Here is a 16,295-nt window from a genome sequence, read left to right on the forward strand (position 1 = left end):
AATAATATTTCCTTGGAAAGCTCTTGAAATCTAACTTCTAACCCAATCAGAATCAGATTAAAATCTTTTGTAGAATAAAAGATATGGCCGAAATAGTGGGACGGTGTCAGTTTTGGATAGAGTTTCGTATTTCTTTTATATCTTTTTCGTTATAGCTCGGAATTAATATTATAATATATCATTAAAAAGATAATTCAAGAGCTATCTAACCAAATAAGATTTGGATAATAACTATGAGGCAAGAAAATCATATCTGACTATCTTTCAATTTGAATAGAATTAGGACTTTAAAAAAGAGGAGTTTCATTCAATTTCAAACTCTTTAATCTTATCTTTTCAAAAAGGATAATTAAAATCTTTTAGAAACTTATAGAAACTTCTAATTAATCCTAATTGGTTTAGGAATGGGATTAAAGTCTTTAGATCCTCCACATGATCATTGGGTCGTAGGTAGGTGGGCTTTGGTTTGAGCTCAGTTTAGTATTTTGGCCATAACTTATTCGTTATAACTCAGATTTGGGTTTATAATATATCGTTGGAAAACTTTTCCAAGCCCCATCCAACTATTCAATCATTGGACTCAGATTATGGATTAAAATAAACTGGTCTAAACGTTTTTTATAAAAAGGACATGAAATGAATAATTTTAAGGGACACGAAATGAATTATTTTGGGTTTAAAGGCACAAAAAGAGGAAAATAATTTATGGTTTGGGGAAATGGTTTAGGAATAGGGTTGGTTTAAGCACTCCAAGATTAAATAATCAACCCCACCAATAATGACAGTGAAAAGTTGTTCATCATCGGGTTTGATTTGGGAAAACATTTTTAGGTGTCTACACCCGCAAAAACCTTAAAACCCTCCGCCTCCCAGGAAAACGGTCGGCCAACACTCCCCCACCCTCAAAACCCTAGCGCCTAGGGTTTCAGGGGTAGAGGAGTGCCGGTTTTTACGGGGGTGGGAAAGATAAACAAGGTGAATTTAATGGAAAATCCTTAGATTTACTATGTTTGTTTTTAACAAACAAAGGGAAACATGCCACCATACCACCTCCACACAATAACCATACAACCACCTCTTTCTTCACTTTTCCACCTTCCGTCACCAGTCTCACCACCTAACAACCCCACCATCCAACCTCCCTCACCGCCCCTGGAAGAGTTCTCTATCATCAACCAATATTTTTTTTTGGTGAAAGAGAGGGGCAAGCCCTAGAGAAACTATCATCAACTAATATTAGTGTTCTAATGCTTCAATGTAAGTATTAAGACTAAAATGAAATTACACGCATTGCGTGTATATTGCACATTAGTGAAAGAAGAAGATGTTTACTAAGTTTTGGGATTATTATGGTTCAATGCAAGTATTACGACTAAAATGTAATTACACGCATTGCGTGCATATAGTATTAGTGAAAGAAGAAGATGTTTACCAAGTTTCGGAATTATCATGACGAAAGGTAAAGGAAAATTTTACTCCACACTTAATAGCCTTATAAATTAGTTATACGAAAAAGATCCTATGAAATTAGCTCAATGGGTGAACCGGGTAGGAAAAAAATAAATAAATAAATGAAAACACCTTTAAATTTAAACAAGAATGAATTTCGACCGTTGATATTGTTTAGATCTCACGGTTGATGCTACACCTCATATGTTTTCATTTTTTTGCCTCGTTGGAGCTTTTCACTTTAACGCTGCACCTCTCTTTCTCTCTCCTCCATTGAAGCGTATTCTGAGTTCTCCATTGAAGCGTACTTTGAGCTCTCTCTCCTCCATTGAAGCAGTATCTGAGGTAAGAAGTTTTTCCTTTTTTTTATATTCAAAATCAACGAATATCAATTTCACAATCTAGGGTTTAGTTTCACACTATCGTTAATTTTAATTGTTAGTATACTCAATTAGGGTTCATCTAATGTGGATTATTTAACTATAGGTTATAATTGCTCATGTAATGAGCGAATTTGTTGCTGTAATTTTGATGTATGCAATTTACGTTTTTGTTATTAAAAGAGAAGAATTTTATGTGATTTATCGACCTAGTTTGATAATTGAGTGAAATTTGGTTGTTAATGTGTTGCATATTTCAAGCCTAATTGAACCCACAGGCCGAGCCAACAATTTTTGAGCCTGTTGCCCAAGCCAAGATTGAGTTTTGAGGTTGTTTGTCTAGATTTCATGATTTCTATCTTGCTCGAGTAGACTCTAATCCTATTTTATTCGGGCTCGGCTTGAAGGTTTAACACAGTAAAACCCTATTAATATTGTTCGTGCCCCTATTGCCCTAACTCAGTAGGGGTATAGATGTGCCCGCGTCACAATTTCTTACGTTTGCAAAGTAATAATTTTCATGCTTTTGGCACGTTCACTATGCTTGAATAATTTATAAGGTATTATTTTTTGGGGAAAAATATGAAATTGTGGTTAGTAATTTGTTATCTTATCTATTACTGAGTATGAGGATATTATTTTATGTAGTTATTGATTTTTTGGGCTTCAGAAGTAGATTTGATGTTTCCACCATTGTGCTTGTTAGTGTCATATTTAGTACACTAGACAAATCTTGTTTTGGCCGGAAATTGTTAAATATGAGTACTTGGTGTGAACACATATGATTAAGTGAAATCAAGATGGATGTGTTTATAATGATGGTCACAAGAAGGGAATGCTTAGGCTTAGATTTTTGTCATGATGCCCCAAATATAATTATGCTTGGGTGATAAAATAAAAAAGGATTGCCGAGTTTTGTTAATTGTCAAGGGACTATGTATTGTTAGCTATTGAGGTGTATGAAGATATTGATGAGCATGAGGAGATGCGTGATATTGCGTTACTTCTTTACAGTGCCTAAAATAAGCTTAGATTATCAAAGACCAGCTAAATGTATTTCTATTGGTTTTTGTGAGAATTTGATGATTTGGCAATCTGGTTAGGACATTGATCAAAATGGGAGAGTGCTAAATGGAAGGATTTTTGAAGTTAGTAGCTTTTGCGACGAAATGTTCCACAGTGACGAACGCATCTGTTATCCGTTGGTTATTTATTAAATTATAATCTGGACTGCTCCCTTTCCTTGGTGTAGTTTTTTTGGTGGTGTTTCCAGACTATTGTTTGGTGATTGGGGTCGGTGAGTTTACGGCTATTTTAATGATTAAGAGGATCAACTGTGTTATTGATTTGAACATTAAATGTCGTTTTTGGTGTTTGGCTGGTCATGAAAGTTATAGGTAGTGATGTTCGTACTTATTTTATTTTACTTCCTTCTATTCAGAAAGAGTATTCACTGAAGATTTAGTTTGAGATTTGATATTGTTGGCTGGAAATTGAATTCAGTTAGAGGCAACATAATATTTGTTATGATGTTAAAAAAAATAATTATTTCTATTGGGGTGGAGTAAATGTATCAGATTCCCCTGATTTTGTATGTTGTGGTGTAAAACAGTCTTTACTGTTCTTGGTTACAGGTGGGTATCTAGAAGATCGTGTGAGTGCCGTGGTCATTTTTTGGCTATTTAAGAGTGATTAGTAGGTTTTTACTTCTCGCTCTAGTCTTGCTTTTGTTTTTAAATTGATGGCAATTGTGCTCCGTAATCAGGTTGAGCTTTGTTACACCTTTTTACCTCCCTTGACTTTTGATATTTTTTTGTTAGATAATCGGGAGTGTTACACTCTCCTCCACTCCCCTCTCTATTCAAATTTGCTGAAAATGAAGTTGACTGTCAAGACTCTGAAAGGAAGCCATTTTGAGATTCGAGTTCTGCCCAATGACACTGTTAGTATCTATCATTCTCCTTTATTTCGTTAATGTACTTTTTTTTTTGGGTATATGGATGGATGTTATGCAACTGAGTGTTCAATATAATTTTTTTATGCATTGATTCCATATAGTGTATACATCATATGTCAGCATACTAAATAGATTTTCATTAAATATAGTTTAGATTTTTGTAGTTGATTGAGGTTTATAATAACAGGTTAGTAACATAGAGTTGTGATTTTATGATGGGTTATGAGTTTTAAATGCTTGCAACTTTCTCAGTTTGCTAGTTCATTATATCACGAGTAAGATTTTCTAGTTGACTTTGTTTTGTTTATAAATGGGGATAGTATTGTCTATAGCATGAACAGGATGATTTTGGATCATTCTGAATTTGGGTTAGAGTTTAAAATGCTACTTCTTATCTAAAACGTTTAAATGGGTATTAGGAACCTTTTAGTGTCGTCTTGTATCACCTTCTGGCTTTAAGTACTTATAAATTGATTGGTAAAAGTGATTACAACTTTTCGTTTTAGTTATCTATGATGCAAAGATAACTTTTTCTATAATAGTTTGTATGGTATTTTTGTATCATGGTTATTCTACAAAAATATAATGTTGGCTGTGATGCTTATTACTTTGTTAGGATATGGAAAAAAATTCTTTGGCATACTTGGGAAAGAGCTTCTTGAATGTCAAATTTACTAATAGTTGCTGATTTGGAAAACCAAAGCATGGAAAAAGGCAAGCGCAAAGTTACAAGTTTTCGAAAAAAGATATGCCTACTTTTATTAGGTGGCTATGAAAACTAATATTTGTGTAATTTAGCTAGAAGCCTAGAAGGCAGGTATAGAACCAAGAAATTTTTCGATTGGTGAATGAGAGATCATTGGAAATTTAATGTTATTATGGTTTTGTAGAGGTTTAAAATAATTAAAATGCGTATATGCAGATGAAGTAGTATAGTAGTGCCCTTGAGTTCCTTAAGAGCTCTACTATTAGTATTAGCTCATGTTTTAGAATGGAGAAACATGACCATGAAGTTTTTTTCCCTACAAATTAATTGAGATTATGAGAAACATAGTACAGGATGTAATGCTCATTGCCTGTTAGATAAAGATTGCAGATTTTGGCAAGTGGTTTAATTCTCAAGATGTGAGTGGTTGGGAAAGAGTATTTAGGAATTACTCTAGGATTTTATTACATATCTCCGTATATTGACAGCTGGGTTGCATATGTTATTGTGCCTCAGTAAACTAAGCTGGCTGATGGAATGAGTGAAGGTAATAACGATGAATAAGAGGGATTTTAATCATTCACAAAACTTCAATCTTCAAAGTTGGGGTTGTGAAATGTTAGAGCATCCTATTATCCTCCTGTTAATTTGTATTAGGAAGTGATGCAGGGATGAGTCATATCTCAATTTGTTCATAATGGTCTGCAGAAATGGATGAATAGCAATTGGTCTTAAATAATTTTTCCCCTCATTATAAAGCATTGTGTTTTCCATTACATCAGCATTTTGTTTGGTACAAGGATTTTAGATATTGGTGAATTAGGCCTTGTTATTTTCTACTTATTTGACTTGTCTAAGAGATATAGTTCAATAAGTTAAGTTGAAATAAGTTTTTGTCAAACAGTTTTAAACAAAATTATTACTCCCTTCATCGTGAAAATTGTCTTCTTAGGCTTGGCCATGATATTCAGAGTATATAGTAGGAAAGTATAGGCTTTTTAGGTAGATAGTAAAAATATAAGAATAAGAATTTGGATTGAGGGAAAAAAAGTTTGTGGAGGGTCTTACTTTACATTAGATAGGAAGAGAGAGAAAGATAGAGGTGGGGCCCATATTACAAGGGGGCTAGATGAGTTGGGTGAGGTAAGTTTTCCATTGAAGGTAACAAGACAATTATTTGGAGATTGACCAAAATAATATAGAGGAAAATTATTGAAGGACGGAGAAAGTCTTTTCTGTTACACTTCCACATGAAGACAATTTCAGACAAAATATGTATAATTCAAACAAAGTTGGGACTAAGTAAATTGATTCCTATGCCTTAGTTTTACCTTTGTTGCTCTTCAATAGGCCATACTTGACTTTTTTGTAATCAAAGATTTTGTACATGAAACTTCTTTTGAGTGTGTATGTTTTATCATTGGATATTAAAAAAAAAAAAGGTATTTTGCACATGTTTGTTCAATAATAAATGTAGCTCACGAAGTATTCTTTGAAATGTATCTCATCTGTTTACATTTGCATTGGTCTGAAGATTATGGCGGTGAAGAAAAATATTGAAGATGTGCAAGGGAAAGATAATTATCCCTGTGGGCAGCAGTTACTAATTCATAATGGGAAAGTCTTGAAAGATGAAACAACCTTGGCAGAGAACAAGGTTTCTGAAGATGGCTTCCTTGTGGTCATGCTCAGCAAGGTAATTCTCACTTCACTAAATTATATTCATTTTCTATGCTTTTTTTTTTTTTTTCAATTACAATAACATCATCACTCTTCAGCCCACTGTTGTAAATTTTGAGGTCAGATATATGCAACTTTAGCACTAACCTGTGAAGGCTAGCTAGAGAATTTACATTGTTCAAGAGGTTGTAAGTACAGAGTAGCAAGGAGTAGTAGATGTCTGCTATTTCTTTTTCCCTCTTGCTCTCCTTTTTACTATTTCTCTAACATTGAGACATTGTGGAAACCTCGAAGCAATGTAACAAAGGGTATACATTCAAAATTTAGATGATGCCACAAGCTCTAAGTGCTTGCAAATGTTTGCCTTCTTAAGATAACTCTCATTAATTATTCTTAAATTTAGTCGGATCAATATCAGACATTTGTCTGAATCTGAATATCCACATCATTAAAAATGTAACGTGAACTCTTGATGATTCAGGTTTTGGTCCCTCTGCAATGAAGTTTCTTTTTTTTTTTCTTTTGGGGTGGGTGGGCTGGGGGAAGGGAGGGGGGGTAAAAAAAACAATTATATTGTTAAAAATGGGGTCATACTCCTTGACCACACTAGGCATCCCATCCAACTACACTAGCATCCTTATACACAAGAGTACACTAGCGTTACGTCATACTCTTGATAACATTAAAACAAGAATTGCTGTACATCTGTCATTTATCAGAATCTAAATCCTCCAATACACCTCATGCTTGATGGGTGATTGAAATCACCACAGTAGGTGTCATTACAGCTCTGTTCCTAAAAGCATAATTCCTGACAAACCCGATATGATGTACCAAAGAAGCCAGACTATCCAACATCGTTCCTATCTTCCTTTTGGATTGACGAATTCTGTTCCACCTTTTCCTGCTTGAGAAACAAAACTGTCATTATTATTGAATTTGATCTTCTGCATTGCAAGCTTTACCGTTGGGGCATCTAAACGGAAGGTGTGCTGTGCTCTTCTTCCCATCATTGCATAACACACAGCTCACTTTCACAGATTTCAAGCTTCTAAAATTTCTCCCTTGTTCTCAGTTTATCCTGAGCTGCTACCCAAGCTATATAATAGTGCTTGGGAAAATCATATCTGTTCCAGGCTTATTTTATGATTTTATCTACATAATAAGAAATGAATCGTAAATGGAGCACGCCTCAAAAATATTTTGCTGTGTTTTGATTTAGCCAAACTTTTCTTCTTTTTTTGTTTTGTGCATGTTTGAATAAGGGTATTAATTTTCAGTATCTTTTTGCCCAGTTCTCGTAAGAAAGCTATTAGACGTATTTGGAGATTATTTTTCCACATTGATTTTTCTTGTTGATGGCTTGGAGTGGAAGTTATGGACCTTATGGTATTTAGGAAGTTATTGTAAGGAGCTTACAAAATATTAAGGAGTTTATAATAACGTCCTGAATATGATCTTGTTTGATCAAAACTATGTGGGGTCTTTTGGGATTGAAGCCATAGTATGGTTGGATATGTTTCAAAGTGTGTTTGACACGACATGCCAAAAGTTTCTATACAAGTCTTTTGCAAAATAAATTATATTTTGTGGTAGTTCGGAGAGTGCCTTGTTAGATCATCTCCAATGGTGAGACTCAACTTTGAGTATTGAAATACAAAATGAGTTGTTTTTTACTTCCAATGGTGATACCCAACTCATTTCTCAATTTAGCAACTCATGTGAAGTCTAATTTCCCAATGATGAAACTTTCTAAAGTATACTAATGTCACTTTCAATTTATGACCCTTCAAATCATATTTTAAGTTTTTTTTTGAAAAAAAATAAAATTAAAACTTAAATAAATTACAAAACATATTATAATATTATAAGGGCCCACACTTTTTGTCAAATGAGACTCAAAGTTGAGTATTTAAACTTAGCAACTTTCTTTTGGAGTTGCTAAGTTTAGATACCAACTTATTGGTATCATTTGCAAAAAATACTCTCTCAAATTCACTCAAGCTTCACCATTGGAGAGGGTCTTACTGGGTGCTTCTGTAATGTGTTTCCTTTTTCTTTAATGTTAGATTCTTTTCCGTCTTTTGATAATTCTACTTTTCACTTCTGCTATGTTTTTTTTCATTTATTTTATTACTATCTTGCAGAGCAAAACATTAAGTGCGGGAGGAACTTCAAGTGCCCAGGTAGTGATGGTCTCCCACTTAATAACTACTCTGTGGTTTCTTAGTCATTATTAACTCTTATGTCTGTCTTGCTACAGTCCGTACAGCCTACACCTAATCCTAATCCTGCTCCTAGTCCTAGTCCTGCACCTAGCACTACGGCTGCAGCTGCCCCACCTGAAGTACAGATGTAAGATTCAATAGCATTATGATTTGTGCTGTATTAGATTAATTTCTAGTTCATCTTTTTGTTTAATTGCTGCAGGGACTCAAAGGGTGCAACTGATTCTAATGCTCAAAATTCCAAGTATGTGAAATTTAATTCACTTTTACAATTTGTGCTTGAAATAGTATTGTTGCTTTATTTTATTTTTTTTTTTTTTTTGGTGGCCACAAGGGCACAAGTGTATAGCCTAAGAATGGCTTGTGAAGATAGGTTAATAGTATAGATCCACAAGGAATAGTTGTAATTACTAGTTATCTACTAGATGTGATTTACTAGTTATTCAATTTCTTTTCAAAGCTCAACCTAAAATTGAATCATGTGGACCAATATGTGTGTATACTGCTTGTCAAGCAAGTATTGTAAAACATAACTGCTGAACAATTTGTGAGACTGATAGAAGATAAGTCTTTTTTTTTTTATTATACTATCATCTGAAGGGTTCAAGATTCACAATAGCATCAAGTAGGAAATTTGCTGGTTTTATGCAGCTTTGGCTTAATTTTTTGAATTCATTTACTGTTAGTGATTGAAGAGGCATAGTAACATTTAGCATGAGGACATTCCTGCTTACTTTTTCAGATTGGGGATTAGTGATTTTATATTAACCAAGAGCCTGTTGAAGTTTGTTTTGATTTCATTGACAAGTCTACGGAATTTAAGAAGTGAACAAAGCTGAATTAAAGTCTAATAATCTCTTGAATTCGTGTTTGAATTGTATAAGGCCTATAAGCTCATGCTTTATTAAGCTCTATTCTTTTTTTTTTTTATTTTTTATTTATTTTTTAAAAGGAAGAGAGGAAATCTTTTTCTTTGACCTGTTGGGTTACTATGCTAAAGAATAAAAACAAAAGATAGAGAGGGGTGTCAGTGTGTCACCAATGTACATTGTATAAAAGGAGAATAAGTGGGGAAAAAAGCAATTATGCCTTGGTGGCTCATGTATAGTCCAATTAACAAGATCCAGACATGGCAAGTCTGCAAGTGTCTTCTAAGTGTTGCACCTAGGCCTGGAACGTCCAAAATAGGAAAATCAAGCCAATTTCTCCCTCTTAAGTAATCTATGCTTTCTTCATCCTTGTTCACCATGCATAATCATGTCTTTAGCTTTACAATTTAAACCATTTTCTTTAATCATATATGCACTTTATTTCAGAAAGATTTTGTTCTTATTCTTGAGTCCGTGTGTGCGTAAGAACCAACACCTTGTTCTCTGTAGCCACTCTTGCATTTGGTATGGCCTTACTGTTAGTGTAACTGCTCCTTCAGGAAATCTAATGGATTTGGTAAGATCAATTCAAATCAAGTGAAGTTTACAATTTGTAATCCTGGGTTGGATAAGATCAAGTCATATATACCATAGCAAATTCAAATTCAGTCTCCCCTGCCTCAGTGCCTCGTGACTACATTCATTATCAAATGCTCTATTTGTACTTGCAAATCTAGAGATAATGGCCTTTACAGGCCCATTCAGATTTTCTCTAATGAGTATCCCCCTTTGAGAAATACCTTCCTCATTAAAGCTCTTTTTTAACTGCGCTCCTCAAAGATGATATGAGGTGCATAGGCTTTGAAGTCAATAGTTTCATTGCAACATTTAATCTATACTATCTTAACTCTTTCATTAATTTTGGAACCTTCACCTGATTGTTGGTGAGACCAGCCATAATAATGCCAACTTCATTCTGGTTCCTCTGTTGGTCTCAATCTCAAATCTTGTACCTTACATGTATGTTAGTTCTAACCTTCTCTTCTAACCATTTCCTTTTCTTCTAACTAGAGCTGGTTGCTTTTACAAGCCCAATCAGACTAATGAATATCTTCCTTTTAGAAATGCCATTCGCATTGAAGCTCTTTTTCAACTTTTGCTCAAAGATGATGTGAGGTGTATAGGATTTGAATTTAGCAGTTTTCATGCTGCATTTAACCTATACTATCTTCATTCTTTCATTAATTTTGAAACCTTCACCACATTGTTGGTAATATTATTCACAATGATGCCGACATCATTCTGGCTCCTTCGTTGGCTTATATTGCGAATCTTGTACCCCACAGTTATGATAGATCTAGCCAATTCTTCTAACCATTTGCTTCGTCGTGACATAAGATTATTACTTTTACCTCCTTTTTTTGTGTGTCTTACTATTCTATATCCTAGAAGCCATGGCGACAATGTGTCATGCAGATGATGATCTAGCAACCTTAGCATTGTTTTTAGTATTTTACTACACCCATGTCTATGAAGTGAGTGTGTTGCAATGTTGCTGATTAGGAAGTACCCCTGTGAAACAATTATCTTTAGTCATGGGGACTTTGCATGATAACGTAACATTTTTACACGGGCTGTCAACTATCTATCACAACCCCACTTTATCAGAGGGACTGGTAATGAATTATGAAAATCACTAACAGGTGGAGTTATTTCATTCCAAGCAAATGTAAAGATAATTTTTGTAGCATTTCTGTCCATTTACATAACTGCAAGAGGTGATCAATGGATTCATCCTACTTTGACACATTTTTATCAGTTGCTGGGGAAAAAGCTTGAGCATTTTTGCTGCTAGAATTTTTCTGGTTGCATGCTTCCAAGGAAAAAAGTTGTAGGCAGTCTTCAATATCCAAAACCAGTAGAAGAGAAATCAAGGTCACAGTGCTCTTAGATTAAGTAGCAGAAGTTCTCAACTAATAAGGATCCTCTTTTTTTGTTCTGACAATTGTCTTCTTCATGATTAACCTCAGTTCTATACAGTGACTCTTTCAACATGTAAATGAAAATTTCTTCTGGGTATTGTGGAGGCATAAAGAAAGTTTATAATGGTTTATGATGGGAATAGCTCTGGTAAGGGGCCTAGTCACCTAGATAACGGTGAAGATGGATTGTGTTCAAGTTTGCATTCTTAATAATACAGTCCAGGCCTAGAAGGGGTTGGGGGGAAGATTACTGCTGGCAAGCCAGACTTTCTTGGGTACTAGTTTATGCTTTAATTCATTGGAAAAATAGGGTTCATGGTAATTTCTTAAGTGTTAATGTCCCTTTTGTGCATTCTTGAGGACAGTTAGTCAGCATGCTTTTAGGTGTTGTATTTGACCAGTTTATAACACTTCTGTTTTATTCTGGTTTTGTGCGTGAGTAAAAGATAGCTTGATCATTTTGATGTTGTTTTTCCAGAACATAAATTGTGTAATTGGTTGATCCCTTATAGTGTGTCTACAAACCTTAAATGACCTTACTTCTAGTATTCCCATATTCTTCGCATGTCATATCAATGTGACATTTGAAACAATATCGAAGTAGCTGTGCTAGGTTGTCCAAAGATTCTTCCTATTCCTGTCGTGAGGGATCCTTATAAATCCTCTCTACAAATTATTTTGTTTTTCTGTTAATTAGTGCTCCATCTTTCAAGAAGCTCACTCTAAAGCATATATTTTGAGGTATCCTGGTCTCAAATGCTTCCTAATTAATTGAAATGATGGTTTAATGTACTGAGTTATTGATTTTATCACGTGAAACACAAAGTGGCCATGGATGTTAGGAAATAATTTCAGATATAACTGTTTCACCCACTTTTTGACCTTAGGAAGAATGGCATCCCTGGAACATCTAATGGCAATAAAAAGAAGTATAGAATCAGTTAAACTTGGCTAAAACATCTCTGCTTTCTCTAGTTTATACTTCCTCCGTTCTTTTTTAATCGTAATGTTGGGGGATTTATGCTTGCCAATGCACATTTTATAACATTAATATCTTCAATTATATTTTATTCAAATTTATAAAATGTTGATATTTTGAAAGTACTTCGTGATAAAGCTAACAAGATTCCGCATGACTGATTTTTCCAACATATAATTCATATAATATGATCAAAGAAGTGTGTGTGAATAGTGTAAAATTTCAATCGTTGCAATTAAAAAAGAATGGAGGTAGTATGTTTGTAGTTGGGTGTGTATTTGAAACAATTGAATTGCTAGTTTTGCTGTGACTATTTCAGGTAGTAGCCTGGGTATTTATTTTGTGTATTTTCTTTCAGTCTAAAACTCTTGATTTCCTTTTGTAGTGCACCCACTGATACCTATGATCAGGCGGCTTCTAATTTAATTGCCGGTAATAATCTGGAGCAGACCATACAGCAAATTATGGATATTGGCGGCGGCGGTTGGGATAGAGATACAGTTATCCGTGCTCTTAGGGCCGCTTACAACAATCCTGAACGGGCTATAGATTATTTGTATTCTGTGAGTTCAAAATTTTCAAATGGTCTAGTGTTTTACTCCCTTCGTTTTCCTAAGTTCTACTCACTTTCTGTTTTCTTCCATTTTTCCAAGTTCTACTCACTTTTACTTTATTCCTTTTATGGCAACCTTTTATTTATTATTTCTTAACTACAAACTCACTTTGTGGGTCCCAACTGTATTAAATAAATCCCTTACTCTCTATCTCTTTCCTAATTAAAGCAAAAGTAGTCCATTTTTCCTTGGTTTCTATTGCTACAGTAACTGAGTAGACAGGAAAATGGAGGGAGTATTTGTTTGGATTTATCTTGCATTAATATGTTCCACTTTTCTGTACATAGGAAATTCCACACACCGCAGAAATTGTTGAGCCAGTGCCACAGCTTCCAGCAGATCTGGTGAACACTGCAACAGAAAGCGGGACGGATCCTGTTTCTGGGGCACCAAATGCTTCTCCTCTAAATATGTTTCCACAGGTAGAATTAATTCTTAATTTTTACATTTTTGCAAAACTTTGTATCCTTTTCTAATCTTACGAGGGAAATGACTAGGAGTCACTCTCTGATGCGGCTGCTGGTGGCTTAGGATCACTTGATTTTCTCAGAAACAATCAGCAGGTGTGATTCTTTTTTTTTCCCCTTTCACTTTATACTTTTTCATTCCATCTAAAATGACATGCTTGCATTGTTAGTTTGCATTTCTGAGATATTTGTGCAAAAACCTTGTACATTAAGTGGATATAAGGAATCAAATCTCAGAGGTGCTCATTATATGATCTTTGAAAAGCAGGGAATATTCTGGTAGCCATGGTAGATGGATATTTCTGTTGGGGAGGGATCAATGAGTCCAGAAGTGCTATTGGTCCATAGCTCAAGTTGTATCGGCCCATAGAAGATTTATCACTTAAATTTTTAGTAAAACTTGTGACCATGTAATCTGTTGCAAATTTAAAGTTAACAAACTGTCAGGAGGGTTAAAATAGCAGATAGGGACTGAGAGGAGTAAATTTGCAAAAGGAGTAATGACATAATGACATGAGACTCAATGGTAGAAAGCAATGGGACAGAATATCAGATTGTATAAGTGAAGAGACACTGTATTTAGAGTGATATACTTGTACTTAACTGATGCCAGTTTGGGATGGGCATATCATATTTAGGCTTCAGATGCATGAAAAAGTTAAGAATTTAGCAACAAACATGTGGCAGACGTATGTGATCAATTTCTGGTTGTCTGCAATTGAAGTCGACTTAGTTTCTTCTTTTAAGTGCCAATCAAGCTATCCTTTCTAGTAAATCTTTAAGGAAGAACTATAACTCCTGGAGCAGCCTTGAAATTGTAAAGAGTAGGGCTTCCTATTATTTACAGAATCAGTCATGATCTGGCTTCATCATCTGTAATCAGATATATATATGAGAATCAATTTTCTGTTTGATAAGAAGTATATATATATAGCTTTGCTTGGGTGCAGGCTTTTTTCTTGCAGTTTGTGCTGACAAGATATGAATAATTTCTGTACTATCCTTCATGCTTATGTTTTTGACTTTTGGTTTTACAGTTCCAGGCATTGCGCAACATGGTGCAAACGAATCCTCAGATTTTACAGGTTTTGATTTCGGTTTCATTTGGATATTTGGATAATTGTTAATGTTTATGAACTTTGTATTAAGCAGGAATAATGTTTTGGAATGCAGCCAATGCTTCAGGAGCTTGGAAAGCAAAACCCAGAGCTTTTAAGATTGATTCAGGATCACCATGCTGAGTTTCTTCAACTCTTAAATGAACCTCTTGATGGCTCTGAAGGGTGAGTAGGAGTTTGTTTTTGCTGATTATCAGCCTTTTTTCTAAAAGATGATTTAGGCATGTTGATACTGTTATGTTTCAGATTTTTCTTTCAAAGTACTGATTTTTTTGCCTATTGGTGTGCATTTACCTACAACTGAGTACTGACTGACTTTTGATGCCTATCCCTAATTATTCCTTATCATAAGTTGCCAAAGTATATTCTTTAATATTATGCCCTGTTCTATTTATGATGTCGGAATTGTTCAAATGGGCACGCTTGAAGTATTTTATTTGTTTTCTACCATTTGTTTTAATTTTTAGAAGATTTAGGTTTTTTTCTTCAATATAAAAATTTAATTTGAGGAAAATAAACTTTAGATTAGGGTTTACCCAAATTCAATTCACAATCAAAATAAGCTCAGATAGGTTTAAAGAGTGATTTTTCAGTTGAAAAGAATGAGGCCTGATGTTTTTCTTATAAATGAATCTATGGTTTTGGACTTCTGGTGTGATTGGTGTGGAAACAACTGTGCGGAGGATATCTATGATGATCACTTACTCACAATCTGAGTCTTCAAAATTCTGGCTGCTCATTTAATTGATCGGATTGGCTGTACAAATTTTCCTCTTCAAATTATATGTGGGGGCTTGCTTAGATTTTTATTTTCCAACTTCTGTTTTGAGGCATTGTATTGACTGAATAGAAACCAACTGTTGTTTATTTTATTTTATTTTATTTTTTATTTATTTATTTTTAATCCAAATTATAGTGCTTTTATAAAAATCTTTTGGTTGATTTCACTCTGTAGGGATATATTTGACCAGCCTGAGCAGGATCTACCCCACGCGATTAGTGTCACGCAAGAGGAGCAGGAGGCTATTGAACGGGTATGGATATGCTTGCTTTTATATCCCGACTTTATGCATAGCAGTTACAGATGCTGATTAATATTGTTCCTTCTTTCCAGCTGGAGGCAATGGGTTTTGATAGAGCACTAGTCATTGAAGCATTTTTAGCTTGTGACCGAAGTGAAGAACTAGCAATTAACTACTTGTTGGAGCACGCTGATGACAATGAAGATTAGACAGGAGGTATATTTGGTTACTGATCTTTGAATTGCTGATTGTAGGGAAGTGTACTTCGATTAGTTGTCACCATCTGATATAGTAAAGCTTTGAGAACAAAAACGGTTTGAGTATCATTGGTGGATATCCACTCTGTTTTGGCAATTTTTTTTTTCCTTCCCCATTTTTTTACCTAGTCTTTTTTCCTTCCGGTTCTTTTATCTCCATTTATAATGTTTTCCCTGGCTTACAAATTAAAGTTTATTGTTTGCATTTGGGATTACATGTACAATTTTAACATATTGTTGAAATGCGTTGGTTGCTTATAATAGTGCAGCCTACTAAATTATTTGTGAATCCCTGTTCAGCCACTCCTCTATTGGTAGTCTCACCTCTTTATTCTGCTAAAGTAAATACTTGTACAACGTATCATTCATTCACAGCCAAAACCTGGACCCTGTTCAATTTTGTTATATATATGCCATTTTTTTTTCTTCTGAGACATCAAAAGTTGTGTGATAAAAGTAGCATGGTGAACCTAACTTTAGGTCTTTCATATACTAGGCCTATGTTAAAATCAGAAACTACCTTTTTCTAGTTTAAACATGCTTTTATTGAGGATAACATGATATTATGTTTGACATTCTGTGTGCGT

General features: G+C 34.5%; 1 protein-coding gene across 5 annotated transcripts; it reads left to right on the forward strand.

The window, feature by feature from the left end:
• Window positions 1-1,667: 1,667 nt before the first annotated feature.
• Window positions 1,668-16,073, forward strand: LOC145581989 (putative ubiquitin receptor RAD23a). 5 transcript variants are annotated; one of them, XM_081639024.1, is made up of 14 exons: window positions 1,668-1,794; window positions 3,464-3,528; window positions 3,650-3,771; window positions 6,027-6,188; window positions 8,320-8,358; window positions 8,436-8,527; window positions 8,603-8,644; window positions 12,616-12,793; window positions 13,132-13,266; window positions 13,342-13,407; window positions 14,349-14,396; window positions 14,485-14,594; window positions 15,385-15,463; window positions 15,544-16,073. In XM_081639024.1, the coding sequence occupies exons 3-14, from the start codon at window positions 3,706-3,708 to the stop codon at window positions 15,658-15,660; spliced, it is 1,134 nt and encodes a 377-aa protein (XP_081495150.1). In that variant the 5' UTR covers window positions 1,668-1,794; window positions 3,464-3,528; window positions 3,650-3,705; the 3' UTR covers window positions 15,661-16,073. The 5 variants fall into 5 exon arrangements, with proteins under 5 accessions (XP_081495150.1, XP_081495151.1, XP_081495155.1 ...); XM_081639025.1 differs by having other exon boundaries at window positions 3,464-3,524; XM_081639026.1 differs by having other exon boundaries at window positions 1,706-1,794; window positions 3,442-3,528.
• Window positions 16,074-16,295: the final 222 nt, after the last annotated feature.

Source organism: Chenopodium album, chromosome 15 (assembly GCF_948465745.1).
Source record: "Chenopodium album chromosome 15, dcCheAlbu1.1, whole genome shotgun sequence".
Taxonomy (NCBI): domain Eukaryota; kingdom Viridiplantae; phylum Streptophyta; class Magnoliopsida; order Caryophyllales; family Amaranthaceae; genus Chenopodium; species Chenopodium album.